A 27715-nucleotide genomic window follows, 5' to 3' on the forward strand; every position below is an offset into this window, starting at 1 on the left:
TGCAAGGAAGGCAGGACTGCTGCATGTCCTTATGCAGCACATTAACAAGGGGAAGCAAAGATTTCCAGCTTCATCAAGATTACCAATGCTTTGTTTCTCAATCTCCTGCTGAATTTAGTTCCCTGCACTTCTTTATTTCTTAATCTTAAAGTCATTGTCAAAGCAAGGAGTTAAGAGTTGGTTCAGAGCTTATTTTTTAAATACATATGTGAGGGATTCTTAATACCCCCACTCCCTCCACCCCCAGGAAAAGCACAACACTGAAGTTTTCAGCTCTCCACTTTCAGAGGAGGTAACACAAGTAGCAGGGATACAGTGAGAACCTCTTACCACTGGATTTTACTTTTGCAGAGTAAAGTTTGGAGGGAGAAGGACAACCTGTAGCTAAACTGCTCAGTTAATCCCTGACAAACTGGCAGAGTGAGGTATGTGGAAGTCACAAGACGGGTACCTGAGTGCCATTTTGTCATTGCTGCCAGCACACCAGACAGAGCTGTGGCTTGGTGCCAGCAGTAACTGGTACAGCTTTGTCAACTGCTGCATCATCTGCCTTGATGCTACACAGTGTGTGTTTTTAACAGCTGCGAAATAGTGCCTGGGGCTCACGTGAATAACTGAAAGGCTCTACCACTTCCCAGCACATAGACAGACATCTTTTATTACTGAGGAAAGGAAACTGAGTTGACAATTAATTTTTAATACAATTAAAGGAGGAACCCAAGGAAACAATGTGACATGCAAAACACCCATGATAAACAGAGCAGTTCACCTGCTACAATGACCCAGATATTAAGCTGAGAAGGTCTCACAGAAACCATTTGTGTGCAATTCACTGAATACAGCATAAGGCAATAGAAAACAGGATTCAGAGGCTTTATTAAAAAAAAATAAACCACATAACCTGCCCATCAAGACTGTAAAATTAACCTGGCAGGCATATTTGTCAGTTAAACTTTTGGTTTCCTTTATAAGGAGTGACTGAAAGTGTCACTGGAGTTTGTGGTGATGTAGACTGTTTTGGCACAGTGCAAAAGAGAAACCCTTCTCCAGGAGGCTGCACAATCATCAGTCAGGAGCAGAAACAGAGCATGGGATAGTCAGAGGAAAATCGTGTTGGTACAACAGTGGTGTGGCTGGCAAGGTGGATTTGCATTGTGGTCATAGGGAAGGACAATGCTGGAAATGAGCAGAGGTCGAAGTGGATGCCAGAAGAGGGTGGTCAGCCTGCAAGAAGCTGGTAGTTTGTGCTGGAAGAAACAAGCATAGGCTGAAAGAAGAGGAAACCTGAAAGTGTGAGACACCATTGCCCATATACTAAGTCCTGAAATAGGGTCAGGCTGCATTTTGGAATCACTCTGATTTCTGTCACTTATGTTCTGTTTGCAACCAGAACACACAAGTGCAGAGTATTGTTTCCTTATCACTCAGCTTATCTCCTTTTCTCTGTCAAAAACTCCTCTGTAAGAATGTTCTGAAGTTGCTATTACACTTTGCACAATGGGAAAGCAGTAAAAAAGCTGATGGGACAAAACAACTCTGCAGGAGTAAAAGGGGAGCAGTGTCTTTTTTTTTTTTTACTGCTGACTTGATCTCATAGCTCAGTATTCTATAAACCACTTTTAATCCTCCTATTTTCCCTAGAAGTTTCTCTCACAATATGTACCTGATAGAAAAAAAAGTGAAGTGGATGGAATATGTCTTTTCTGTGTCCTAGGAAGATACACAGCTCAAGCAACAACACATCCCATAAAGAGGATGGCATGGTGCTTTCAGACTTTGGTCTGCCCTGATAACACAGACAGAGCAGTAATGGAATGGGTACAGCTTGCAGAGCAAAAGGGACAACCATACCTGTCAAACTCAGGGCAAAGTTGAGTTAGGTTAGTATGCAGAGTTGCTTGGGAAACTTGTTGGGGCTTGGGGTTTTTTCCTCCTTTCCCCTCAAAGTGAGAAACCACTTTTTCCTACACAGTAGGAAGAATGTCACCCAGATCAGATGAATTCTATCCAATATTAGCATCCTGTAGGGAAATTCCTTCAATGGCTGGGTAGAAAGAACACTGGCAGAAAGCAGCAACATTCAGTGCAAAGTAAATCCTTAGGTGCTGTGAGAGACTCCCAAGAATCTGCAGAGCCTACCCTAACAATTATCCCTAGGCGGATGTACAAGCACAAGCAGATCTATGTTTATGAAGCAAGGCCCTGAGTTACATTTCATTACAGTAGATATGAGAGATAACCACTGACTGTAACACAAATTTCAATGGGGCTTTACACGTGTGGGTGGGAAGGAATGCACAGAAAAGCTTGTACATGTGTATGCACAAAGGTGTGCACGTGTGTGCCCTCACAGAGCAGTTCAAGGGAGTACCTGGGTTGACAAGGCCATTCTTTCAGTAGAGAAGGGCTGCAAGAACTTGTGCCACTGCTGTGGATAAGCAATATTAGTTTGCTCTTAGCTGGGATGTCAGTGTGTGTCATTCCCTAAAAGGTCTCATAGCACTGCAAATAAGCATGAGGCAGGCAGACTCACTTCCAAGGTGTTTTTTTTCATGAAAAATATGTGCATCATAGTCTCTTTAGGGGGGAAGGGACATACGTCTGTAATGACTAAGTCCAAATCCGTAGTCCTTCAGTATGAAGAACAGATACTTCTGTGAGTCTGAAGATAAAAGAAGTTTTAGCTGCTCCCAGTCACAACACGAAGGCACAGCCTGACTTGAAACTGTGTGCTGGGGTCTGGGGTCTCCCAAAGGGTACCTAAAGGGGTAGGTGGGCAAGGGCTACTGCTGGACCTCTGCAGGATCCCGATTCTCATAGAAGCAGCATCAAAGCCAGAGGTTCCCAAAGCCTTGAACTGGTGTATCAATGCTGATGACATTCTTCTTCTGCCCCATTGCAGGAGCACAGATGATCCTCCCCACTGGAATTCCAGTGACCCCGTTGTGACAAGACCACCCCACAGCTTCTGTTTGTATTCGTTCATGTGAGATTATGTTGTCAGTCATGTTGAGCAGAGTTTTCTACTGCTGCTATCCACTTGCAGAGAGCCAAAGGGTCAACACCATAAGCATTGCTGTACAACAAACAGTGGAGTCTGCAGTGAGGAATGCACAGGATAAGAAACCTGAGGGATTCAAAGAAAAGAAATTTTTTTTTATCCCCCTTTTCTTAGTCTTAAATGTAAACCAGGAATGTTGCAGGGCCATCCACCTGCGATAGCCATCCACAAGAGGGCTCCTATTCCGTAAAATCGTAGCTGCTCAGAGTGAGCCACAGTCCATCTCGGCTTTTCCTGCAAAACCCCTTGGAGTGCACAGGGATGATATTCCTCTGCGCAGGAAGGATGACTAATGAATGTGCTCCCCAATTTAAGCAGCAACAGGACATGGCTCAGTGCATCGTGCAGTTCCTTGGCATTAAGGAAGCACAACTTCCATCCCTATCCACAGACAGCAGCTGTCCCAGGCACTGGAGCTGGGAAACATCACCTACAGAAAAAACCTGGCAAACTTTTATAACAAAAGAGGAATGTGCAGCCTGGGTTTATCCAGTAGGTGAACTCCTACCACTCCCATCACAAAACTCCCCAAAATTCATGCTAACCAAGGCTCTAGTGTCTGTTCCAGATGGGGCCTTCCCCAGAGGAAAACATGAGTGGGTGTTCAGGTTTGGAAATGAGACGAGTGGCCTGAATGAGAGTTTCCCCTCCTTTCCATCTCAAAACTATTAAGCTTTTATATTACTGCAATGCACAACGTGACAGATTCATGACTTCCAGGGCTCCACAGCTGCTGCTCTAGAGCATTACCCTGGCAATTCCATGTGCTTCAGTGAGAGCAGGAAATGCAGTCGCCTAGATAATGCTGCCAATCAGAACAGTTAACTGCTAATCTTTCCTTCAGTCTCTTCACTTAAAAATGTCTGTTTTGGAGGACACAGCCCTGAACAGAGCTGAGCTTTCAACCCAAAGCCAATATAATGCTTTGCAATCATAAGACCTTGGCAAGCCAGACTCTTCTCCAGACCATCTTTTGCAACACCTCGTAATTGAAAGTAACTCCTTTTAAAATATGAGTGTTTCCTGGGCAAGTCTTAGAAAGAAAATGTTTCTTTCTCCATTTCTCCAGCTGCTGAAGGGAATGGAGATCTCTCAGAATTGTACTGGCATAGCAGATCCTACTGGAAAAGCTGCAGTTGTTCTCTTGTTCACCCTTCCCTCACCACCATTTAGTCAATCCTTCATTTTTATTAACAGTGATGTTCCCATGGTTATGTATCAGATCAGGCTCACAGGGTATCAGCCAGAAGTAACTTCTAGGGGGTGAAGCCACATGTGGGACCTTTAGTAGTGATGAGCTACTTACAAATGAGTCCAACAGGACAGGGAATAAAAGACTGCCCAGATCTTAGCTGGGAAGTCCATAGAATGAGCACAAGGGCAGTGGCAGGGGATGTCAGGGGAGATCCTGATAGTTGGATGACTGTACAGCAAGCCCACCTCTCAGATATTAGTCAGCTTCCTTACATAGGTTCAGAGCAGACTCTGACATCTGAAATTGTCAGATGTTCTTTTTCGTTCATCTCTCTCTCTATGTCTCTTCATCCCCATTTAGTCCCTGAAATTTTATGCTAATTAAGGAAATTAATGCAGAGAAACTTTCACACCATCCACACAGGGCCCATTCTATGGAAAAAGCAGCTTAGAAACCCAGCTAATCCAGTCTCTAATGTTTTTCACTAGATTAAGTTCTAGAAATTTGAAATAACCCAAACAAAGCAATGCCCTACAACCAACGTGAGCATCATTGCTCTAGTTACCAGACTGGGAAACACTATGTGTCCAGGTTGGGAATAGGCTCTACTACTTTTATTTACCCTTGAAGTCCACATTCATATTAAAAACCATACATGGTGTGTGAGATCTAATAGTATGTGAGAAGATATTTTGCCAAGAGAAGAGTGATGAAGAAAAATACCTGCAAATGCAATGTTGTCATACAGATGATGTTTCAGATGTCACTTTAGGACTCACAGGTGGCTTCATACCTTCCTTCGTGCCCTCTTCCACCAAATCCTGGGGCTTACGACAGTGAGAACAAACTGAAAAATAAGATTTGGAATCAGAGAAGATATGAAAGTGCTGAATTGAAATGTCTTCTTCAACAAAATAAAGTATAACTGAGGGTGAGAAGAAAGGAGAGAAAAAGTAAAGAAAAATATATTCTTTAGGTTTAGTTACTTCTGTTTTAACTTGGCAGAACTCACTCCTGCAGTACATCTGAATATGCCCATAGCTGTAGTCTGATGTGATAGAAAGCTGTGCTATATATAAATATTATTTAGAGTTGTATAGGTAAAAGAGTTCTCATTAGCACAGGGATAAGACCTCAACCTGGCACAAAGACAGGTTAATACATGCTAAGATAATGTCAGAAGGGAAATAAAGATAAAAATTACACATCACTAAAGGCAGTTTATCTATCAAGTGAAAGAATTCTGGTGTTAAAACCAACAAACTCTTTCATTCCTTAAAAGGAGCTCAGAATCAACAAGTCCACTTGGTATCTCAGCATTTATGAATGACTTTTGTTTTATCTGTTCAAGTTGAATCTCTACTACTACAGCAAATTGTACTTGCACCAATTATGCAACATGAATCCTAAGGTATTTCCTAAGTGACCTCTAATCTTAGTGCTTTGTGTTTTCATTCTTAAATTACTGTGAAGATAAGCTGTGAGGTCCTCAGAGTAGGCGGTTGTGAACCTCAACAAAGCATCTGAATGTTTTGGTCACCACAACAATCACGCATCTCAGAACTCTTACTTCCGTTTTGCTCTGTCTTTCTATTCTTCCCTCCTACACTTCAGCTCTTTGAGGCATGGCTTTTTCAGCTGAGAAACCACTCTTAGCATCAAGGCAACTCCTGACTCAGCTTTCCATATGCCAGAACAACAGAGGACTCTCAGACCTATTCTGAGCTCTTGACAGGTGACCTGCAGCAACACCAGCAGGAAGGACAGGTATTTCCCTTTCTCTTTGGACAGGTATTTCCCTTCCCAGACAAGTGGCAATGCACAACAGCACTGAATTGGGACAACTGTACAAACTGGGAAGTTGGATGGAAAGTCTGGCTTCAGTTTCTTGCAGTACACACTTGGGCTGGAAAGTGGCTGTACCAAACAGCACCACCTGACCTGGCAAATCCACTCCCTGTGCATATTATGAAAATAGGACTGAAAGGGAACTTCCGGTTTGTACAGCCATGTGCCATGCTGTTGCAGGTGATTGCATTCTACCACACGGGTATGCTTGTTACATCTGCTTTAAAAGCAATTTGGTTCCTATATAAAAAAGTTTCCAATATATATGTATAAAACTTGCTAATTTTATGGTAAGGAACCTTTTCATTCCAGCCAATATTTGTTTAGAGCCAAATCTTCCAATTCCAGTTCATTTCCTCCTATAATTAGAAGTTCATTATACATGCAGCTAACAGCACAGGCTGTGATCAACTGTGATTTTCTTGGTTTCAGCCTGCTTGTTGATTTCCTGTTGATGCAGCCCCAGGAAACAGCACTGGTGTCATAGGGGCACAGGAGTGGAAAATTAGAAGGTGCACAGGTGTAACCAAGAGTCACTGCCTTCCAGAAGCTTCCTTTCTTTGTGGTAAAGCACTAAAAAGAAATTACTACAGTCCGACTCAATGGCCATGTTGGATTTTGAAGGGATGTGGTTGACGAGAAAAATAGTAATGCAACCTCTGCACCTCTGACTTGGGAGTGAACTTGACTGAGCAGCGGTATCTGAAGATCACGACCATGACACACTTACAAGGGTCTGTAAGTGAACAGAGTCCTTGTTGTCCAGCAAGTAACTTTTTCTAAAGGGGGATACCACAGTGACTGTGGTGGCTGAGGGTCTCAGACTGGCGGCTCCTGGTTTAAGTGGCTCGAGTATCGAGCCCTCTCGGTGTGGGATCCTTGTCCTCAGACAAGGCTTCCCCAGTGACCTGACAGAACTTGATGTGGGGGTATTTATAACATGTTGCAAGGCCTGCTGTCATTCTCTGTGACTGCTTTGTCAAGCTGCTAACAGGGTGTGGATAAGACATCTACTGTGTTGACTTTCAATCCTAACTGCCCTTATAAATCCATTAGATGTCTCCGCACCTCTTCAGGGGCTTTCTGGCGAGATCAGGTTAGGTATAATTAGGAGAAACAGCTAACATGAGATTTTTTAAAGAAAAATTCTACTTAGCTGCCAGTTAACCCTCATGTGTCTGAGGTCCCCTTTGCCATTGAAAAGCTCCTGGAGACATGCCCATAGTTACTGAAGAATCATAGAATCATAGAATGGATTGGGTTGGAAAAGACCTCTGAGATCATCAAGTCCAACCCTTGGTCCAACTCCAGTCCCTTTACCAGATCATGGCATTCAGTGCCATATCCAATCTCAGTTTAAAAACCTCCAGGGATGGTGAATCCACCACCTCTTCATAGGGTGCGACCAGGAACCTTATCTGTGCCATTTTTGGCCACACAAAGAATACAAATCCAATGCTCCTCATTGGTGCTCTCCTAAAAGTGGGGCATTGCTATGCTGAAGGGTTTTCTGTGGCCCTAGCACTATGTATTTTTGTTACTTTAGCTCAGTGACTATCTGAGGTTGTCTAAGTAGGGTGTGGAGAGAGATCCAGTTTTGAAACTCTCTGTGCTCAGTTGTATCTATCATGATCACCAAAATTCTTGGCATCTTAAGGCATCTTAAATAATATCTTAATACATAAAAACAAACCCTTGTGAATATCTTCATTTCTGTATACCCCTGATTTTGGAAATATTCTGATCTGCTGTCAAAACTCCCCATCACCACTCTCAAACCCGAACCCTACTGCTGCCTGCACACAAAATGTAGCAATGTCATGAGCTAGACTTAGATTTTGTGACAGGGGATGCTGAAAGGGAAAAAAAAAAGAAATCAGAAGAAGGTAGAGAAATACCTAGTGTGGCAGTGTAGTTTCTATAAATATGTATCTTAATAGACACATAAGCAGTAAGAGAGTTTCTTGAAAAAGGAGCTTCACTTACCATGCCTTGGGAGGTATCTTGCTGCTAGGGCGATTGCCAAAATGAAGATGATAACAATGATACTTGAAGCAATAATGACATTATAAGGTGGAAGCACAGGGGGAACAACACAGTCATTTGTTTTTTCTGAGACAGGAGAAATAAAAAAATAAGGACACAACAACGTATTAGCATTTCCACATAAGAGCAGGTACATGAATTTTGGTGGTTCTGGCTGAGTTCTAACTCAGATATTCAGTCTGGAAATTGACTATTCAATAAACAAACAAGCAAAGCTGGCACCTTAATTTCTCCCACTCTGCCACATTTGCTATGTGCTGCAATTTTTAATGCATCTATAGACCATGAAATGCTGGGTGTTTGTCCAGAACAAAACTGAGACAGGCAATATTTTAAAACACATAAGCTGTTTTAAAGAAAGGCTTTAGGCTTGGTGGAAAAGTCTGAGTTCACAGCTAGAAAATTCCATACTGTTTTCCATACTGTTTTTATCAGATTTATACCTAATTTTTTTCCCTTTGGATACACAGGTGAAGGAGAATGATGCATTAAACAGGCTAGAATAGACTTCTTTTTCTGTGTGGAAAGAAAAGAGTGTTGTGGCAGAGTTCAGTTTCTGTGGATCCAGAGCCTTTGGCTTTTCACCAAAGAGGACCATTCTACCACTGGGAAATAAGAGTGGATACCAGGCCATTCCTGTACACAACAGGACAGCCTTAAGTCAACAGGAGGGACAGACATATGTGCACAGATCTTCAGTTTTCATCACCTGCATCTGACAGAGTTAAGCATCATTCCATTTCTAAGACATTGGCCTGATTTTCTGTACAATCTTTGCCCCACTATCAGGTTTGCCTCCTGTGTTTACCAGAGGCTGCATTCTGTCAGGAGCACTGTGTTTATTAAAGCCTTGTTCAAAGGACCATTTACATCATATCAAAACGGGAGTGGTTCTGTATCTTAAAAATCAAAAAGTGAGGGGGTTGTGACTGCTGTGACTGTGTCACTGTTGATTGCACCCTCCCCTGAGAATCTTTGTGACAACAGTGTATTACTATTATGGCTTCTTTTTGTTGCTCTCCTTTCCTATGTAGTATGACATTCATAACCTTTTTCCATTAGCATCTCTAGGGACATTCTGCACTACATCCCGCAATAACCAATATTCATAAAGCACCAGTTCCTGGCTTGCATTCTGAAGCTGAATGGCACCTCTCCCCACAACTGCCTTTGATTTTAGTAAGATAGATGAATAAGGTACCTTGATGAATAAGGTACAATTCCCTAGGAAAAACAGCAGTTTCTATCTTCCCTTGAAGGTGCTCTTATCTCTACAGCAAAAACATCAGACCCACAGACATTTCAGAATACTTTTTTGGTAGCAACATTAAAAAAAATCCTTTTGGCTTTAAGAATTTTCTCGCAAATTCCCTTCTACTGCAAAACATCTGGACTGTAGTGTGCTGCCTTCCCTCATGCTGTTTCCACTTGTGCCTCAAGCTTTTCAAAGCACAGGCTTATCTATTATGCTATCACTTCTAAGCCATGCTCAGTGATGGAATTCTTTTCGTATGAGTTAACCCTGTATTACCTATGAAAGCAGAATTTTGTCTAGACCCCACCTGACAGTTTCTTTCACTGAAGCAGGGACAAACATGCTTGTTTAATGAGGAAATTCTTTGTAAGTGCAACCTGGGGCTTTTAAAGCACACATGTTTCTTGAGTCCCTCTGTTTAAATACCAGGTCTGTGTCATGCAACTGGCAGCAAGACCATGCAAATGCAGAGGGGCACTGGATGGCGGCAACCCTGACCTGTGGAAGACACTGAGCCTGATATCACCAGTTCACAACAAGATCCAGTTGCTCCCTCAGCTCAGCTGTGATGCACAGTAGACCAGCAGGAAGTCAGAGCTGTCTCTGCTTCTCAGTCACTGTTGTAACTCTCCCTTTCTGCTCCTGCTGTGTCACAGCTTTTAAAATGTTTTGGTGCGCAGCTCACAAGTGGGATCATTGTGTCATCCTTGTATGAACAGTTACACAAAATCTACAGAAAGGCAACTCAACAAATTCAACAAAATGGTTTTGTAACAAAAAATATTATTAAAACTCACCCAGAAGCAAACTGGTGGACTTGGCAAAGCCGTCATATTCAACAGAGCAAGTTACGTTGACGTCTTTGGTCACGTTGAGTACCAGTGTGCCAGTGACATTGTACGGGCTGAGGCTGGACTCAGACACCCAGCTGGTATTCCACTCCACAGACTCGTTGTTGAGGGCTACAGAAATTTTGGGTTTGGGGAAGCCTCCATGAGAAGAACATATTATCACCATCTCAGTTGATTCACAAGAACTAGCAGTTACTTCTGCTGTTATGTCTGGCTTACTGAAGTCAGCTGAAGGAAGAAAGATTTAGTTACCATTCTGTCAGATCACAGCAAGGGTTGCAGTCCCAATCACCCACAGTCAAAGCAAAGACTCCCCCATAGGGCATTCTTCCTCTGTCATAATTTAATTGGCTCTTCTTGTGCCATGTGCTAGTCAGAGAGCTGCAGCACGTTGCTCAGCTCACTGCAAAATGGTCCTTTTTGGAGCAGCTACAGTTTAGTCTGTGTTTGCTCCCTGCCTGACTCACCATGTGGCCACAGGACTGCTGGGATCTGCACGAGGCAGATTCTGGTTGTTAGTGTGTCTTCTGTGGCTTCTGCTTGCCCACAAACCCACGGTCTAGGATACCAAGTAACTTCTAATTAGTGAAAGAAACTTGCTCAACGCTGCTTGGCTGACCAGTGGCAAGCAAGCAAGGAGAGACACAGATTTCCTTCCAAGCCCACTACCTGTTGAGCAATATGACACTGTCATCCAGTCTAGAAAGTCCCTTCAGACATCCTAGCCTGATTCCAACAAGGATGAGAGAAGCTTTTCTTTTCCCGATCTCCACAATAACCTATCCCACCTTACCAAAGGGAGCAGAAGTTTACTACAATTATTACAGCTAGCCTATAATAGCAAGGGGATTTCTGGAAGGAAAGAAACGGGAGTATTTGTGGGTAGGAAAAGAGATCCGTAGTTTCACATTTTTCATGCAGTTAACTCCTTAGCCCTCATGTTTAGAGAGGGTGCTGGCAGTGCACTTCCCTTTTTTCATATCAGTTCCCAAAAAGATCACTAAATTTGTCTCCTTGCACATATGCCCACCATGCCCTCAAACAAGCAGGCAATGGCCAAGTGTCAGGAGCTTGTTTGGGTTTTTTTGTTGATGAATCTCCTTCCAGATGGGGAATGCTTCTTCACTGACTTGTCTGGAAGATTCCTGTAACTCTCTGCTGTTAAAGCTCTTCAAATGTATGTATATATTTATATATGTTACCAGTATTTCTGTCTTCGGTTGAAACCAACCACCACAAAAACAGTGGTGGAAATGGAAAATAAAGTCAATGGAACTTTTTGTGGCCTCTAAGAGAAGATTCAGATTCATTTTGAGCAAAAAAACTTGGTCTCTTTAAGGTGAAAAGCCTCAGAACTCCAGCTGAGTTCAGCCTTAGGCTGTGGAACTGCAGTGCAGCCAGTGAGCTGGCCAGACCCTGGAGACTGATGCCAGGCTGGAATGCTGCTGTGGGCATCCCCCTCCTCTTTCAGTTTGGATGCTTGCCATGCACCAAGGGCTTGGTCTCACTTTGCCCAAAAGACATCAGGCTGCCTGGGGGACTCACCAGTAGTGGTAACTGGGGAGGGGCCCTGGGAGGGGTCCTTTCACAAGAGGGGGGCATCAAGGAGAGGAGGTGGTGGTGGTGGTGGTGGTAAAGGCAAGTTCTCTGTCCCTGGGGTAGCTTTGGAAAGGTAAGCTGGGAGGCTGCTAGAATGGAAATACTTAACACACCTCCCAGCACTCTTTTGTGCTTCCTGAGGAAAGTCCGTCTGCTACACTATGGATAAAGCTTGGAGGAGTGTCCGTTACCCCCTGCAGAAGTTGACACTGGAGAGCCTCAGTGTCAAGAGACAATCCACCTACCTGTAACAAAGAGGGTGACATGCTCATCACACACAACAACTGACTTGTGCTGAACTACACACTGGTAAGTGCCATTGTCCAGGATTTCCATGGGGGAGATCCACAGGGTGCAGTTCCAGGGGTCCATCTCTGTGCGGTTCCTGTACCGTGTATGGCTGTCGATCAGCTCCCCATGTGAGTAGGCCAGCACCACTTCCATAGTGTTCTTCTGCCAGTAGACCCGGTAATTCTGTAGGCTTTCTGAGTGAGGAATTTCATAACAACAAGGCAGGCTGGCCTTTTCACCCACTTTGCTTTTAACTACTTTCTTCTCCAGTGCTTGGCCTATTGGTGAGGGGCAAAAAAAAGTCAGTGAGATGGTGGTGTATCTTTGTACCAGGACCTGCTTACTGGAGATCACCTCTTTTGGCTCTGCCTGCACCCACTCTTGTACCCCATCACTCACTGAGCTGTTCACAACTTGAGCTCTGCACTGAGGGAAGGAATTCCTTGGCATTGCCTTTTACATCACACTCCACTCCTGCTTAGGATCCTGAACTAGTGGGCACACAAGGATTGCTGCATGGACTGTTGAAGGCAAAGGCAGGAGTGTTACCTGCCTGAACAGAAATTTTGCTGAGCCCTTTAAAAAAAACACACCTTGGTGTCAAGAATTGACATTATTTATGTAATGGGATAGAAACATACATGTACAAACTTCTACCTCCTCTGCTCTCCCTTTTTAGAACTCAGTGTACAGAAAATCTGTGGCACTGTCTATTGGGTTCCCTGCATGACTAACAGGGCCATAATGAATTATTAGTTTGGGGGATTAGGATTTTTTGGATTTTTTTTTTTTTGTAGAAGAAAAAACTCCACATTTTCAAGATCCCAGAAACTAGAAACAAGTCTACAATGATAAACAAAGGTTATGGCTACACTGTCATCAGCCTTCTAGTATTAGCAAATGAACAATTTTGCCTAGTCTAGCTATAACAAATTTATATTTGTGAAGGCCAATGGATTTCCCTTGGGATGACTTGGAAACCAGCACAGGCGTTCCCCAACTCCTTCCCAGCGACTGTGCCAGTGCCATGCCTAGAGTACAGGCATGTGCCTACAGCAACAGGCTGAGCCCCTTGTAAGAATGAAACTAGGTATAACTGACCCTGAGATTAGCTCAATTGGTTAGATCATGGTGCTAATAACACCAAGGTCGTGGATTTGATCCCTATATGGGCCATTTGCTTAAGACACTTGTGGGTCCCTTCCAACTCAGAATATTCTGTGAAATTCTGTGAACTTTGACCATATTAACAGTAATCCTCCTACTTGGAACTATGACTACCATGCACTCTGCTCCCATGAGCAGCCTTGCTTTCCCATTCCTTCCTCTTTCCAGTGGGTAGGTACTCGTAGGGGCCAGGACCTGACATAGGAGGGAACAGCCCAGCAAGGAACTCCTGCTGGTGCTGAAAGGTGACTCAGCATAAACACAGGGTCCTGTGATGCACCAAGGCCAGGGCAGATGGCTGGGCTTGTGCAGCCTTGGGGACGATGTGCATCCTGCTTTGATAGTCCAGAAGGTTGGGTTGCTTTACATTTTTCCTTCTTGCCTCAGCCTCACTACCTCAGCACTCATGTCCAGTGGTGATGTGGGATATAAGTCCATTCCAATCCATTGATGAGAGCAGAAAATAAGGAAATAGCTGGTTTCAGGACAGAAAAATTCACATTCCTTCTTCCTTCCCCGCAGAACACATCTCAGTAAATGTCTGAGAGAGGGAACAGGAAAGTCCTGCCACCCCCTGTGCCACCCAGAGTCTGGCTGGCACTGGCTCACACTTTACAGTCCCAGCTAATGCCTAACCACAGCCATGCTGTACCCAGGCACTCAGGGGGACAGAGATCTGTGGCATTCAGATTCAGCTGGTGTCCAAGGCAGTCACAAGCTTGTTGCCTGCCAGGCCTCCTTTTCTTAGTGGTGACTCACAGACCCTTGGGATGAGTCCTCTGCAGTGTGCTGACCTGTGTCTAGCCCACACTCCAATGACATGCTCATGCTGACCTGTGTCCAGCCCACACCCCAACGACATGCTCATGCTGACCTGTGTCCAGCCCACACCCCAACGACATGCTCATGCTGACCTGTGTCCAGCCCACACCCCAATGACATGCTCATGCTGGCCTGTGTCCAGCCCACTCCCTGATGACATGCTCACAATCCCACAGCTACTGGTGCTGGAGTGAGACAAGCAGGTTCTCAGCCACTGCAGCTGGATCTTGGGGAAGCACTGGGGGCTGCCTGGTGAAGTAAAGCCCAGACAGAAAGCCTGGGACAGAACATTTAACAGACATGTGGATGTGGCACTTAAGGACAGGGTTTGTTGGTGGACTTGGCAGGGCTGGGTTAAAGGCTGCACTCAAAGAACTTAAAGGTCTTTACCAACCTAAATATTTCTATGATTCTATGAAACAAAACTCTCCAATACTACTCCTGTCCCACTTGCACACTTTGCATTAAATCTGTAGGAAACACTGAAAATCACTGTGGAGGTCCTGGCAACACTATGGAATGTTTTAATATTAATTAATATTTATCAAATAAAATAGAATACAATTAAATCAGCAACTTCTTATTTAACTGGTTTCCCTGCACTCAGCTGCTTCACTCTTCTGAAGGGCGAGATTCAATTTCCCTCCACACACACACTACCTGTACTTCTACCTTTATAATGTGTTTTAGATTCTGATAACCAAACTGGGTCAGGCCAGGAGCCCACTCAGCCCTCTGACCTCTGCAGTGAAATGGCAGAAAAACTAGTTCTTCCACACCACATGGGATAAGAACAGCCATGTCTTGCCAACCTTTGGCAGCCTGAAATTTAGGGATTTCTTGACATCAGCAGTTTAGACCTACCCTTCAGGAAGAGTTCCTGCCCTTCAGGAAAACATATTTATTCTTGGCTTTCACAACATCCTGTGCTGATGAGTTGCACAGTTTCATAACTGTGTGTTAAAATGCAATTCCTTCTGTTCACCTTGGAGGCAGCCCACTTCAGGCCCTGATTCTTGAAGTTCCTTCTATTGCATGTCTGTGTGCATTTGTGTGTACATGTGTGTTTTTTCCCTCAACCACATCTTCTCTTGTTCTCACAGTTCAGCTGCTACTATTGCTGGAGACACTCAAAAGACCAGCCAGTCAAACATCCAGTCAAACTTGGGGATTGTGGAGCCTGATAAAGGCCATTTTCTATTTTCTTTTGCAACAGTAGGGGAAAAGTAGGCGTACAGCAAATGTCAGGGTGACAGTGCATCATGAGTTGTATGAGGTTCTCTGTACCTTGCCCCAAAGGGTCTCCTTTGCAACCAAAAGGAGAACAAAAACCTTCTCAGCAGTGCATGTGCAGGGTCTGGAAACTCCTGCTGATGTCACATCTTCCCTTAAAAGGCTCTGCACCCTTGAAACTGCAACCTGAATGCTGCAGGCCTGAAGGAACCAAAGTCCATGGAGAGTCATTCAGCCTCACAAAAGTCCCCTTTCACTTTAAAGGTGAACTGCAAAGCAAAAATGAAAATTCAGTTCTGTCCCATTTGTGTGCTGAATGCTCTCTGCAACTTGTCTATGGGGAAGGTACTCAGCATGGAAATAATTTTTAACAAATTTTCTAGATAAAAAAGATCCCTCCTCTTCCCACCCCTCTGAAGCCCACCCACTCTCTTGCTGTGCCCACACATCGCTGTGTCACTGGAAGCCCACGGCATGTGGCAACACTGAACTGATGAAAGGGCTGGCTTTCTGTTCCCTGTGCAGAAAAACGTGTTTCATTGAAACTATACCTGTGCTGCAGATGCCTCACACAGCAGGGCTGATTAGAACAGAAAGGTGAGTGTAGAGTAGAATCATTGCTTCTTGCTTGCTCTAAAGGTCAGCAAGCAGCAGAGCTCTACACCCTCCCATGTCCCTATTTCCTTCACTCTCTGCCCAAGCCTAGACTCAGAAATTCCCCAGCCACAGAGAGCTTGGTTATCCTGACTGCATGTGCAGTCAGACAGCACAGGAGAGAAGGTTGCCTCTGGGACAGAAGTCCTGCAGAGACATTTGACAGCAAAAGCAAGTTAAAGACCTATCAATGCTCTAGAGAAACAGCATCAAACTGTTGGAAACCTTCCGATAAGTCCTGGTTAACAGAAGCTCCAAAGCTGTTCACTTTCCTCTGCATTCTCCACTCCTCTGCCCTTCTGATCTGCTTTGCCTTTATTTGGTCTCACCTTGTGTTGCCTTGCTTTGCACACAATGCACAAAAAGCACACACAAAAGGGAAAGGTGACCCTGGAGTCCCTTGCCAGCAGGTAAGACAGTGGATCTGCACATTTTTTCAACAGACAGTCCTGCAAAAAGTTCTAAGGCAAATAGCCAGCAGACCTCCAAAATTGAGAGGTTCAAAACAGCCTTGCTTCTTTTTTTTTCTTTTTCCATTCAAGTTCCTTCTTTATCTTTGCAACAGCAGCTGATATCTCTGCTCACATATTAATGACATCACTGACTTTGCCTGAGACCATTCACCAGGGACTCCTGCTCTGCCGAGGTGCTGACACCTTCCTCCCACTCCTTCTGTGTGGGCTGAAAGAAGGACTTGGGGAAGCTCTGAGAGGAGAAGCACTGCATGTGCTGGTGAGATAAGGGCGCTTCTGGTAACAGGGGCTGGACTGGCTGAGGAAAACACTTCTTGTGGAACTGCAATTTTCTCCTGGTAGCCTTCCCCTGGGGTGAGGCAAGAAGCACATCTAACAGTCCTCAGGCAATTCTGCAGCTCAGGCACCTCATGTTCTGTGAATTGTACATTCACCTCAAACTTGCATGATTTATCCTTTGAAGGCAACGCAGTATTTTACAGAGATTTCCAAGCAAGACATGCAATCTGTTGAAAAATCAAGACATTTTTACAAGCTGAGTCTTTAAAAGACTAGACACTCCCCCTGGGTTTTTTTTTAATCCCAGGTGATTTTACCAACAAGGAATAAGAATCTCCCAAAGCTTTCCATGGATTTCAAATTCAGCAAACGTTCTGTGCTACACTGAAATACATGAAGAAATGCTTTTATTTAAGTCAGTGTTGAGACAGAGTCCTGTGACTACACTGATCATGGAAAGACCCATTGGTTGCCCAGATAAACTCCATGTGAAGAGGTAGGTTTATCAGTATATAAAAATACTGCTTCCCTCTGTGTTTCACTGTAAAGACCCTGTGGAATAAGAAAGATGGGATGAAACAGGGAAAAGTGGGTGTTGGAAAGTCCTATTAGCTGTTCTTTTTACAAACTCCATGACTGCATATTGACCCAGGCAAGAGTGCCTGACAAGCCTCTGAGGCTCCTTCTACACAGATTCCACTCCAGCAAGTTCAGGCATGCAAAGAAAGGTCTTGGCAGGCAGAGAAAGGAGGAGAAGTTTCCTCTTGCACAACCCCAAGCCCAAACTTTGGTCACAAACCACAGGTCTGCTGTTGCTCTTGTGTGCTCTGGCAAAGCAAAGCAACTGCAAAACCAGATCCCTTCACTCAGTCAAGTTCCCTTGCTCATCTCAAATTTGGTGAGAGAGAGAGGAGCAGAAAAGAAGGTGTTGTGAAAAAAAAGCATGATGCACTTCATTCAGCAGTAATTCCACTCAGTCTTGCTTCCCTGTACCTGCTCACACTAGTCAAGTGTGCCTGCAGCAGTTAAGTTGCAGCATTAATTCTAGTGTATGGTGATGTCACGGCAGGCATGAGGTCTGAAGAGGTTTTTCTTAAGTTCATCCCTGCTGGTTTCTGTTCCATAACCTCAGAGCACCCTGCTTGGAGCGGTACAACAAAGGCACAGCACCCCTTACATGGTTTTATGCACTTCCCATCTTCACGTGGCCACAATCCTCCTAAACAAAACAGTAACTTTGCTTTGCCCAGCTCTATGCTGTTGATTTGGCAGTGGCTATAATACCCCCCTGGTGGTTTGGTGGCTAACTCCTTCAGCAGCCTTCACTCCACTAGAACGATGTTTTGTTTCATGTGTTTGCACACGTTTAGCGAAGAAATCCTTAAAGCCATGAAGTGGCTGTGAAAAGCAGGGGACACCTCCTGACAGAAAGTCAGCCCATCTTTGGGGGTGCACACTAAGCACTCTTTTTTCCAGCAGTGTGCTAACTCAAATGAAACTATCAACATTACTTGTCTCCCTGAGCATACTTTGATAAGCAGTGATGTACCGTAGGTAACATTCATTTCAGAGTGGTTCACAGAGCACTCTCAACACATGCTGGTGTTCAGTGTGGGCCCAGTTTCTTAGGCACACTGTATTCCCACTGAAGCCCTCCATCCAATTGCTGTTTCCTTTGCAGGTTGCAGACCAATGCTCTGCTTTCTCCAGTTTTAATCTCTGGCTCAGCAGAAAGCTGATTTCACTCCACCCTCACTGCCTTTTGCCTTGAAAGCCACCAAGACAACCCAGCTAGGTGGGAAATGAAGTGCTGTCACCAAGTCATGATCTGGTCAAAAACCTGACTTCAAAGAGAAGGAAACTCCATCAATCACAAGGAAAAAGTTTCACAATCTGCAATTCACATCTGAGAAAACAAAAGGGAATCTGAAACACTTCAGTAAAAGGGTTCCTGCAGTGCAGGGGCAGCTCCAGCCAGCAGCACTCCTCACTCTTGCTCCAGCTCAAGTTTCAGTACTTGTTGAGATAAATATCTACTGCTTTCTGAGTCACTGCTGGGACAAGCCCGCTGCCCCGGGTATGTCCAGTCTGCTTTGTTTATAACATGAGTAAGATTGCAACTCTGCACAAGTCAGCCAGCAATTCGCTAGTTTTTACACTAGCCAGGAGGTCATATCCAATCAAGGAGCTGGATACAAGACACAGAAGTACTTGGGGATGGGATGGGGATTCTATCATGTCTTAAGATCTTCCTCTTTGCCGCAGAGAGCTGCACATCAGCGGTGCTCAGGGACAAGAGGACAGAGGGGATTCTTCAACTATTAACCTTCGCCCTTTCTCCATTCTCAGCACGTGGAAAAGAGGCACTGCTAGATTTAGAAAGGGCAGGAAGGGACACTAAATCTGGATGTCCTCAGAAGATTTGCATATTTTAGTTCCTTAAGAGATCAAATTCCTGCAACTGGCTGAGCACTCTTACATTATCATTTCCCAGTTTGGGGGCAGAAACTAGATGAGGCAGTTGTGTAAGATGGGCCTTTGGGGGAGTTTTGTCACACACAAAGACAAAAATAAATTTGTTAATTTTTGCCCCTGCAGACTCTGTCTCTTGCTGACTAGATCACTTTGTACTTCCTCTATATTTATCTCCCAGCTGAAGATGTTCTCAGATGATTTTCCTAATTCCTCCAGTACCACTGCCAAGCACACTGCTGTCCTTGCAGCAGTTTCTGAAGTTGAGGTCCTCCCCACTGCTTAAGGCTGTAGTTTTCTTCAGTGCTTGCTAATTTCATCATCTGGCATGCTCCCCAAGTAGCCAGCCCTCTCTTGAAACTAACAGAAGGTGAAAGTGCCCAATAACCAGGAAAATCAAGTATGATACCTCTCACATAAGCCTGCTCCAAATTAGAAGAATTACAATTTTTTATATATATATTTTTTACTGCTAAAGTACTTGCCCATGGCCATAGTGACATTCACCAGTGCAGCTGACAACGCTGCAGGCCTGCCAGCCATTATCTTGTTAGAAAAACTGGTCTCTGCTCAGGCCCTGACTCACGGATGCTCTGCAGTCAACAGCTTTGACACTAACCCCCGGAGCTGGAGGACTGGCTGGAGGAAAGATTACACAGCCCTACATAAGAGCACAGCACAGGGAATGGTAATTAACTGGAGGATAGCTAAGAGCAGTCCAGAGGTGTCTGTAAGAGTGAAATGAGGGACTTGGGCAGGTGCTGCTGGAGGCTTCCAGGAGCATCGTGGCACATGGAAGGGGCTCTCTCGGATGGTCAGAACTAGTGTCTGACAGCAAGATCTGTTCTGACTGAAGCATTTCCCCCAGCACAGGGATGAAATCCTTGTCTGCCAGCCATTTAAAACTACACTGGAGAGTACCTGCTATGGTGAGAGCAGCAGTGTGCAGTGAGACTTCCTTCAATGGTCTTTTCTAACAATTTTGTATATGATATGGTGGCAGCTTAGACTTGACAAAAGGTGAATGTCCTTTGAGCTCAGGATAGGCAGAGATGCCACCATTAGCCATCAGTCAGCACTTTCTTTTCAGTCAGGAAGTCCCCTGGGGCCAACGATATTTTAAAAGCATAACAGTGAAAAAGCAGAAGCAAAGCCCGTGGCATTTCCTTGTTGGGAAAGATTTACATATTCTCAAATGAACTCCTGATTCTCTCAGTGGTGATGTCCCTCCAAGGGGACAGAACAGCTACAATTAAACACAAAGTTAATCTATTTAAAAATGAAGCTGACTTTCTTTTGCCAAGTGAACAGACTTGGCTGCATCTAGCACACCTGCCTTGCCAACTTATAAAAGATCCCACACATACATGTGAATGGAATTTACACAGGGAAGCACATGTTGAAAAGGAAGGAGAAATCTTTGGTATGGAGGAGACAAGGTTTTGGGAAGGCCTTAATGCAGCCTTCCAGTACCTAAAGGGGGCCTGCAAGAAGGCTTGAGAGGGGCTTTTAATGGTAGGACAAGGAGGAATGGCCTTAAGCTGGAGGGAAGGTAAGAACAGATATTAGGAAGAAATTCCTTACTGTAAGGGTGGCGAGGCCCTGGCACAGGTTGCCCAGAGAAGCTGTTGATGCCACATCCCTTGAAGTGTTTGAGGCCCCAGACAGGGCTCTGAGCAGCCTGGGCCAGCAGAAGGTGTCCATGTCCATGGCATGGAACAAAGTGAGGTTTGTCACTTCCAATCCAAACTACACTATGATTATATGAGAATATCTGTGAATGTGGAAATTTTTCCTCAGTCTGGCATGACCTTGGGATGCAGCCAGACAACAAACTGGCACTGATCTCATGCCTTCCCCACACAAGCATAGGAGATATGTCTCCCTTTCCTCTTCCAATCCCATGTGCTCCTTGCAGTGCTCTCCAGAGTCTTGTTCAATGCGCCACACTGGAAGGTGTGTATTGGAAAGGGAAAAAACGAAACTTTCTGCTGAGCTGGAAGATGAAGTAGATCATCCAAGGATCAGACATGTGTTAGAACTAGTGCAAACAAGAGGAGGATCACATAGTCAGAGACGAGCAGGATTGCACCTTTTGGTGGCAATGACCAGCTTATCCCCTCAGCTGTGCATTCTGTCTGCATTCATTCCCCTCTGGGTTACACAACATCAGTGTAAAACCAAACAGGTACCAAAGACAGGGGGCTGGCCCTGGCAGAAAACTAGCTCACTACAAGCAAGGCAGAGGAATAGTTCTGTTAATGACATCCTTCATTTATATCAGATTAATTACACCACTTAAACCACACTTGAAACTCAGAATTGAGGCATCGATGAGCAGCAAAGGTGTGAGGACGTACAGCAAGTCCTGCTGGGAACCTACCACGGTTACTAAAAACTTCCACCCCAAACTTTGCATGCTTAAATGCAGGAATGTCCAACATTGATGTCGCAAAAAGGATACAAATGTCTCAGTGATCCAAGAAATGCAAAAAAGCAGTTGCCCTCAGAGCAACACGAGGTCACTTGAGCTATCTGGGTTCACTCCAATCTAACGGGAAAATGGAAAACGTGTGGGTGAAAGGAACAAGCTTTACAAACTTGGTAACTTGGTATTTAGGCACATAACTGCATTTTGACTGTGTAAGAATGTAGCTTGTTTCAGTTTAATTTTCTGTTTGATTTTTTGTTGATTTTTTTTCCTAAAGAATTCTTTCATTTAAAAAAAAAGAAACACAACAGAGGAAGTAAAACAGAGCCTATAGACAAAAGCAGGAGCCTTTAGCTGGGTTTCTGTTTCTCCAGACAAGCTCTTACAGCAAGTTTCACTCTGGGTAGACTGAGAGATGGACAGAAAGCGGAATTCCTTAGTTCACTACCCTTGTTTTTGAAGTAAAAATATTTTTTACATGTCTATGTTGCAAACCTGCGGTAGGGAGACTGCACACACCAATGTGATGTTCAAGCAAATCCCAAGTTTATTCAAAAACACAGGTATATATGACCTCAAGTGACCCCGCCCCAGGTGCTGTGGTCTGACTCCAATTGGTTGAGGCTGGAAACATGTCCTTTTAAGGTGAAAACGAAACCTGTAAGGTGGTCCTCCAGACCCACCTGAATCAGGGCTGCAACATGTCTAGAATAGGAGGAGACAGAAAATTGCAAAGAAAAAAAATTTAAAGAAGAGCTGGAGGCACAAGAGGAATAAAGCAGAAATCCAATTTGCATCATGTGATCAAGTGGGAAAATCTGGTACATAAAGAAAAATTTCTGCCACCTCCACCATGAAATGTGCCTCAGCACAACTTGTCCCAGAGCTGGCATGGAAATTAGATGCCAGGCATCTAAAGCTCACTGCTAGATACTTCAGTATTTGGGAGTGGCCACAAAATAGGGAATCTTTCTCAACAATTCTTTGTCCCTTTCGGAAACTCAGCTCCATTCCGAGCTCTTTATTGTCAGTAATATGTGGGAGGGGATTCCCAGAGAGAGTTACTTGTGAGACAGCACTCACAAAATGTGGAGGGAAGTGGATATTCCCCCCTACTTCCCAACTCTCCAATATCTTAGAAAAGCTCTAGGGAATTTTCCTCAAAACTTCTCAAAAAATTTCACTGGGAAGAAACTAAGAGCTAAGTGGTCCCTGGATGGAAGAAAAAACTCCAGGGAAGCTTAAAAATACTCCATGGACATGAATCTGGGCTCACTGGGTGCCTGCAATCAGTGCCTATGCAGTGATTGTGCACAGGGCAGGGAAAGGTCATGCTGAGAGACTTCCAGCTACATATTCCTAGTTCTAACAACTGGAACTGAGAACATCCTACAGTTCGTAGATAGGTGAGAAGGGGCAATGGCAGGAGAAAAACAAGCCCATGGGGATACCAGCAGTGCATTCAGATTATAAATCAAAAAGTCTATGACTGTTCTGCCACTTTTCTACTGTGCCAAGACACCAGGGTGTTCATGGACATCAGTGTCTCCAGCAGCAGCTGACATCTCAGAAGCAGCTTTAAATTACACTGACATTTCAGTGGGGCACCTCAGGGAATGCCAGAGTAGCAAAATTCAGTTTAAGGGGAAACAGATGGATCTAAATGGCTTGGACATACATGAAATTCCTATGGAATACAAGCTTCAAATCATCTTTTTTATTTAAGCCTCTCATTAATGCCTCCTACTGCTGTGATGTGAAAATTCAGCCTGGCATTCCCTATATTCCGATATCACCCACAGGGGTTTACAGAGAGCACGTCTTTCCATCCTACCTTGCCCACCTGACCTTTCAGAGTGTTACATCATGTGCCAGCATCTTTATGTAAGGGTGTATAAAGCTATTGATCCTTGATATAGACGTAAAAATTGGAATGGTTTACTGAACACACGACACACAATTTAAAGGTATCAAGACCAGGATATGTTAATAAGGAGGATGGAATATGTAACATGTTAACTAGAGGATTCTACAAGTTTTGGCTAAGTTGCACAATTAGTTAGTATTTGCTATAACAGGAATTTACATGGGGGGAAGAAAACAAGGGGTTTCAACATAAATTGATATCATTCATCTTAAAATCCATCTCTATCTTGGAGCCAGAGACAGCTAATCAGCATGGCTCAACATCAACAGGCCTTGTCCTCAGTGATGGGATTTTGTCTTGGCCTCTGTTGACCAAGACCTGCTGTTTAAGCTTGTCAGTTCCTCACTGCTGGAAGCTGAATTTCAATCCCTACAGACTAAACCAAGGACACGGGCTCTGGGAACCAGCCCTGGCTGTGCATTGATGTGGTCATGAGCAGTTCCACGTGGTGGCAGTTCTGTAAATGCCGGCCTTGGTGACTCGTTTGCCATTGTGTGGAAAGCCACTGGCAGGGCAATGGCAGATGCCCAGGGCTTCACTATTTTGCCACAATCAAGTCAGAACTTGGTCCTTGTGGTCCCTGTGGGCAACCTAGAGAAGGCACCACTTACAAGCACCAGTAAATTTTTAACACTCAATTTGTGGGTACTGTACCAAGTATTTTTAAGTGTCACTAATGTGGGAATACTGATTTTCAGAGAGAAAAGGGTCAGGGTGTGTATGTGTGCATACAGACAGAGGAAGGAAGTGCATCAGCTGTCCTGCTCTCATCAGTGTGCCAAGCACCTGCTCCTGAGGCACCAGGATTTCCACAGTTACAATTATGCTCCAAAAAAACTGATATAATGTTTTTAAAATAGCTTGGTTTTACTCTCCACCTCCTGTGGAATTTAATCAATCAGATTTGGAGAAGTCAGTCTTCTCATCAAGAGGATGACCAAATGCTGCTGGCCTATGGGTTTGTGCCTTGTGTTTCCCAGCCCAGGCACCTCTCTCCATGCCTTCCAGCCCATTTCCAAGCTCTTGGTGCCACCATGCTCCTTGCAGCACCCGTGCAGCTGCCTCTTGCCCTTTTGGGCATGAGGAGGGGCAGCCCAGGCTCTGGCTATTTGGGTGCTGCTCATGGCTAGCCAGTGGCTTCCATGCAGCAGGCAAAGACCTCTGCGTTCCTGCCAGCTCTGCCTTCCTGTCAGATTTGGTTGAAGTTGGTCAGGGAATTTGAAAGTTACAAGCAGAGGACAAAGAGGGAGAGATGGAAAGCAGGATAAACTATCACTCACTTAGTAAACTCTATCTAAAAAAACCCACTTAGTAAACCATATAAAGAAAAAGTACAACTGGAAGAACACCTGGTTTTCTATTATCAAACTCTTGTTTCTAGTAGCAGATATTAGCAGGCATCAGACTGTGCATTCAAGTATTGCCCATCTTTGGCCAAGGAACCAGCATCCTTTTTAGAGAAGATACGTGACTGATGAATGACCACATGCTCATAATTACATTACTAACATATCACAAGCTCTTAAAATGCACAGAGAGAAACAGTTCTGCTCATGATAGATTGTCTGCCCATTGCAATACGAGTAAAATACATCTGTGCTTGACACATGGTTCACAAGCACAAAGGTAGGGGTTGGAGTGAAGGGAGGACAGGAGAGCAGAGATCTCAGAGCGGCATTTGAGGTTGCTTTTCAAGTGAGCACTGCAATTCCTTCCCTGTTACATTCTCTGAGTTTTGTTTCAAGATAATGAGACTGAAAATCAAAATAAAACTCAGCATCAAGTATCTCCCAGTTTCACAGTATCAGCATGAAAAACTCCTAATTTTGCATCACTTGATTTTTAATCAAAGTCTCAGTTCTGCCCATGTTTGCTCTAGAGTATCATTAGCTTCAATGAAACACTAAAATTGCCAATAAGCGCAATCTATTTTGCATCCACAATGAACCCCAGCTCAGAAGTGAGTTTTGTGTGGTTTCAAGGTTCACATTTCACACAGCTGAGAAGACTCATCCTAAGCCTCTGAGGTCAGGAGGGATCTGTGAGCTTCAGTGAGCTTTGCAGCATGTCCCTGGAACAGGACAGGGCACAGTCCAGGCAGAACTTCAATGAGGATTAGTGTTGTTGGAGAAAGAACTTACTCTGCACTGTGCTGAGGTGCCCAGGAGGTGCAGAGACCTCTGATCTGTCACCTTTCCTTCTCTCTCCCACCTCACACCCACTGTTAACCATCCAAAAAACTGCAGAAACCACTCCACCCCTGAAACTGAAGTCCAAGTGGCTGCACCATGTGCTCCCTGCAGACATCAGCTGTCCCAAAAACATCCTTGTTTCTCTCACCCCAGCTGGGATTGGAGACCAACTTGCCCCTCTAGGAGCCATCACGCTGGTGCAGCTGGCCTGGGTAGCTGAGAGCTCAGGGATACTCATGCTCACTGCCATGGTGAGTAGTCCCAGCCATCCAAACCCTGGCCCAGGCTCAGCCTTGGCAGAAGACACCTGAAGTAGTGTCCTGGGGGCTGCCATACCCTGCCATATCCTGGCACACTGGTGCTGCTGCCTACTGAGACCCAATCCCCTCCCATGCTCCCACACTGTTGGCTCCTGCTTACCCAAACCAAGGCAGAGCAGCACGAAGAGCCCGAGCCCCAACCACATCCTCAATGTCGGTGCTGGCGGGGCAGCGGACGGGCACACCATCCTCCTGTAGCTCCTGGGCTGGGAGGACAGGGGTACATAGTTAGGGGAATGGTGCCTGGGGAACCACAGCACCCACCACTGCATCTCTCTCCTTTAGTGCCTGCTGCCACCCCAAAAAACCGTGAGCACAAGCCCAGCCTTACCTGCTTCCCTCCCTGGTGCCCCAGGGAACCTGTCACTTCCTTGGCTGCACAGCCACCTCCTGAGGCAGGGAGGAGGCAGAGGGATCAGTGCCAGGCCATGGGTGCCTGGCTGCTGCCACAGGGTGCCAAAACACTCACTCCCAGCCAGGGTGCAGGGGGAAGTCTGGGTGACAGGCGAGTGGCTTGCCCTTCTAAGTCACCTCGCCCGCCCACGGCTTCCTCGCAGGGCGTGCGTAAGGCTGCGGTGCCTGCCGCCCCCAGCACAGGCGTGGGTGCTGCCTGTAGCCCTCCATGGTGCTCTGGGTGTGCCTCCAGCCACGGTGATTTCACCCTGAAGGGCAGCACTGGCACTGGTGGGGCCGTGGAGTTTAAAAAATGCGACTAAGATAAACACTGAGGATAGTTTGGGAATAATACTATAAAATTTATGTTTGGAATAAACCAAAAAAATCCCCACAGCTCCATTATGGGGCCAGCTGGATGTAATCCACCAAGTACAGTGGAAAAAAGAAAATTTAAGAAGGATTGCTTAAGCTGCATGTGATGGCTGCTATGGCTGAGCACCTGGACAGGGAGCAGCTGTTGGATGTGACACCAGGACCAAACAGGCTCTGAAGAGCATCCATCGTTCCTGGCAGGAGAGATGGAGGGAGCACCTCCCTTCCCAGGCTGGGTTCCCCCTCCTCCAGAAGGCACCCACTGCTCACACAAGGCCCCAGCTCTGGATGGGGCATGGACTATCCCTGCTTTAAACCTTGGCAGGGCAGAGACCTCACGAACCTGAGCAGCCAAACAAAGCCAGTCTGAAAGAAATCCTGAGCAGAAAAACAAATGTCTTAGTAAATAAGAGCTCGAGGGAGTAAATGCGTGCTAAGTGATGTAGATTTCTACAGATACTGCACACCCTCCTGCAAAATAAAACAAACCCCAGTACAGCGTGAGGGGTTATATTTGACTGTAATAAGCACAGCAAGAAAGTTGCACACCAATGGAAATCTGGCATTCTTCAAAGAAAAAACAATAAAGTGCAAATACAAATCAAGATTAAAATAATTAATGCAGATTTCTGGTTTGGTGGTTTAAATTACTTTGATTTAAATCAAATGCATCCTTTTTATTCAGAAATGATTTGTCACTATGTTGTTCCTGTTTTTCTTCAGTACAGATTCCTTAAAATAAATAGGTTACATAGAGTGGGTTGTAATACAAATCAGAATTTTATTTTGACATAATTAAAAGGATGGTATTCCATAGAGAAATCAAATACC

At 44.9% G+C, this 27715-nt stretch overlaps 1 protein-coding gene across 2 annotated transcripts; it reads right to left on the reverse strand.

The window, feature by feature from the left end:
* Positions 1-859: 859 nt before the first annotated feature.
* CD80 (CD80 molecule) lies at positions 860-26607 on the reverse strand. Of its 2 annotated transcripts, none has more exons than XM_071573011.1 (7): positions 26448-26607; positions 26217-26322; positions 12101-12424; positions 10203-10484; positions 8091-8216; positions 4980-5103; positions 860-3097 (listed from the first exon to the last, which is right to left on the reverse strand). In XM_071573011.1, the coding sequence occupies exons 2-6, from the start codon at positions 26302-26304 to the stop codon at positions 4997-4999; spliced, it is 927 nt and encodes a 308-aa protein (XP_071429112.1). In that variant the 5' UTR covers positions 26305-26322; positions 26448-26607; the 3' UTR covers positions 860-3097; positions 4980-4996. The 2 variants fall into 2 exon arrangements, with proteins under 2 accessions (XP_071429112.1, XP_071429121.1); XM_071573020.1 differs by having other exon boundaries at positions 860-3127.
* Between the last annotated feature and the right edge of the window lie 1108 nt (positions 26608-27715).

Source organism: Pithys albifrons, chromosome 1 (genome assembly GCF_047495875.1).
Source record: "Pithys albifrons albifrons isolate INPA30051 chromosome 1, PitAlb_v1, whole genome shotgun sequence".
NCBI lineage: Eukaryota > Metazoa > Chordata > Aves > Passeriformes > Thamnophilidae > Pithys > Pithys albifrons.

Excerpts from the sequence above, each read along its gene's own strand:
- CD80 (XM_071573011.1), bottom strand. The coding sequence starts at position 26,304 with ATGGTGTGCCCGTCCGCTGCCCCGCCAGCACCGACATTGAGGATGTGG. Across the intron at positions 8,217-10,202 it reads GTCCACCAGTTTGCTTCTGG|AAAAAACAAATGACTGTGTT; the intron begins GTGAGTTTTAAT and ends CTCCTGTCTCAG. Across the intron at positions 5,104-8,090 it reads AAGATACCTCCCAAGGCATG|TTTGTTCTCACTGTCGTAAG; the intron begins GTAAGTGAAGCT and ends CTTATTTTTCAG.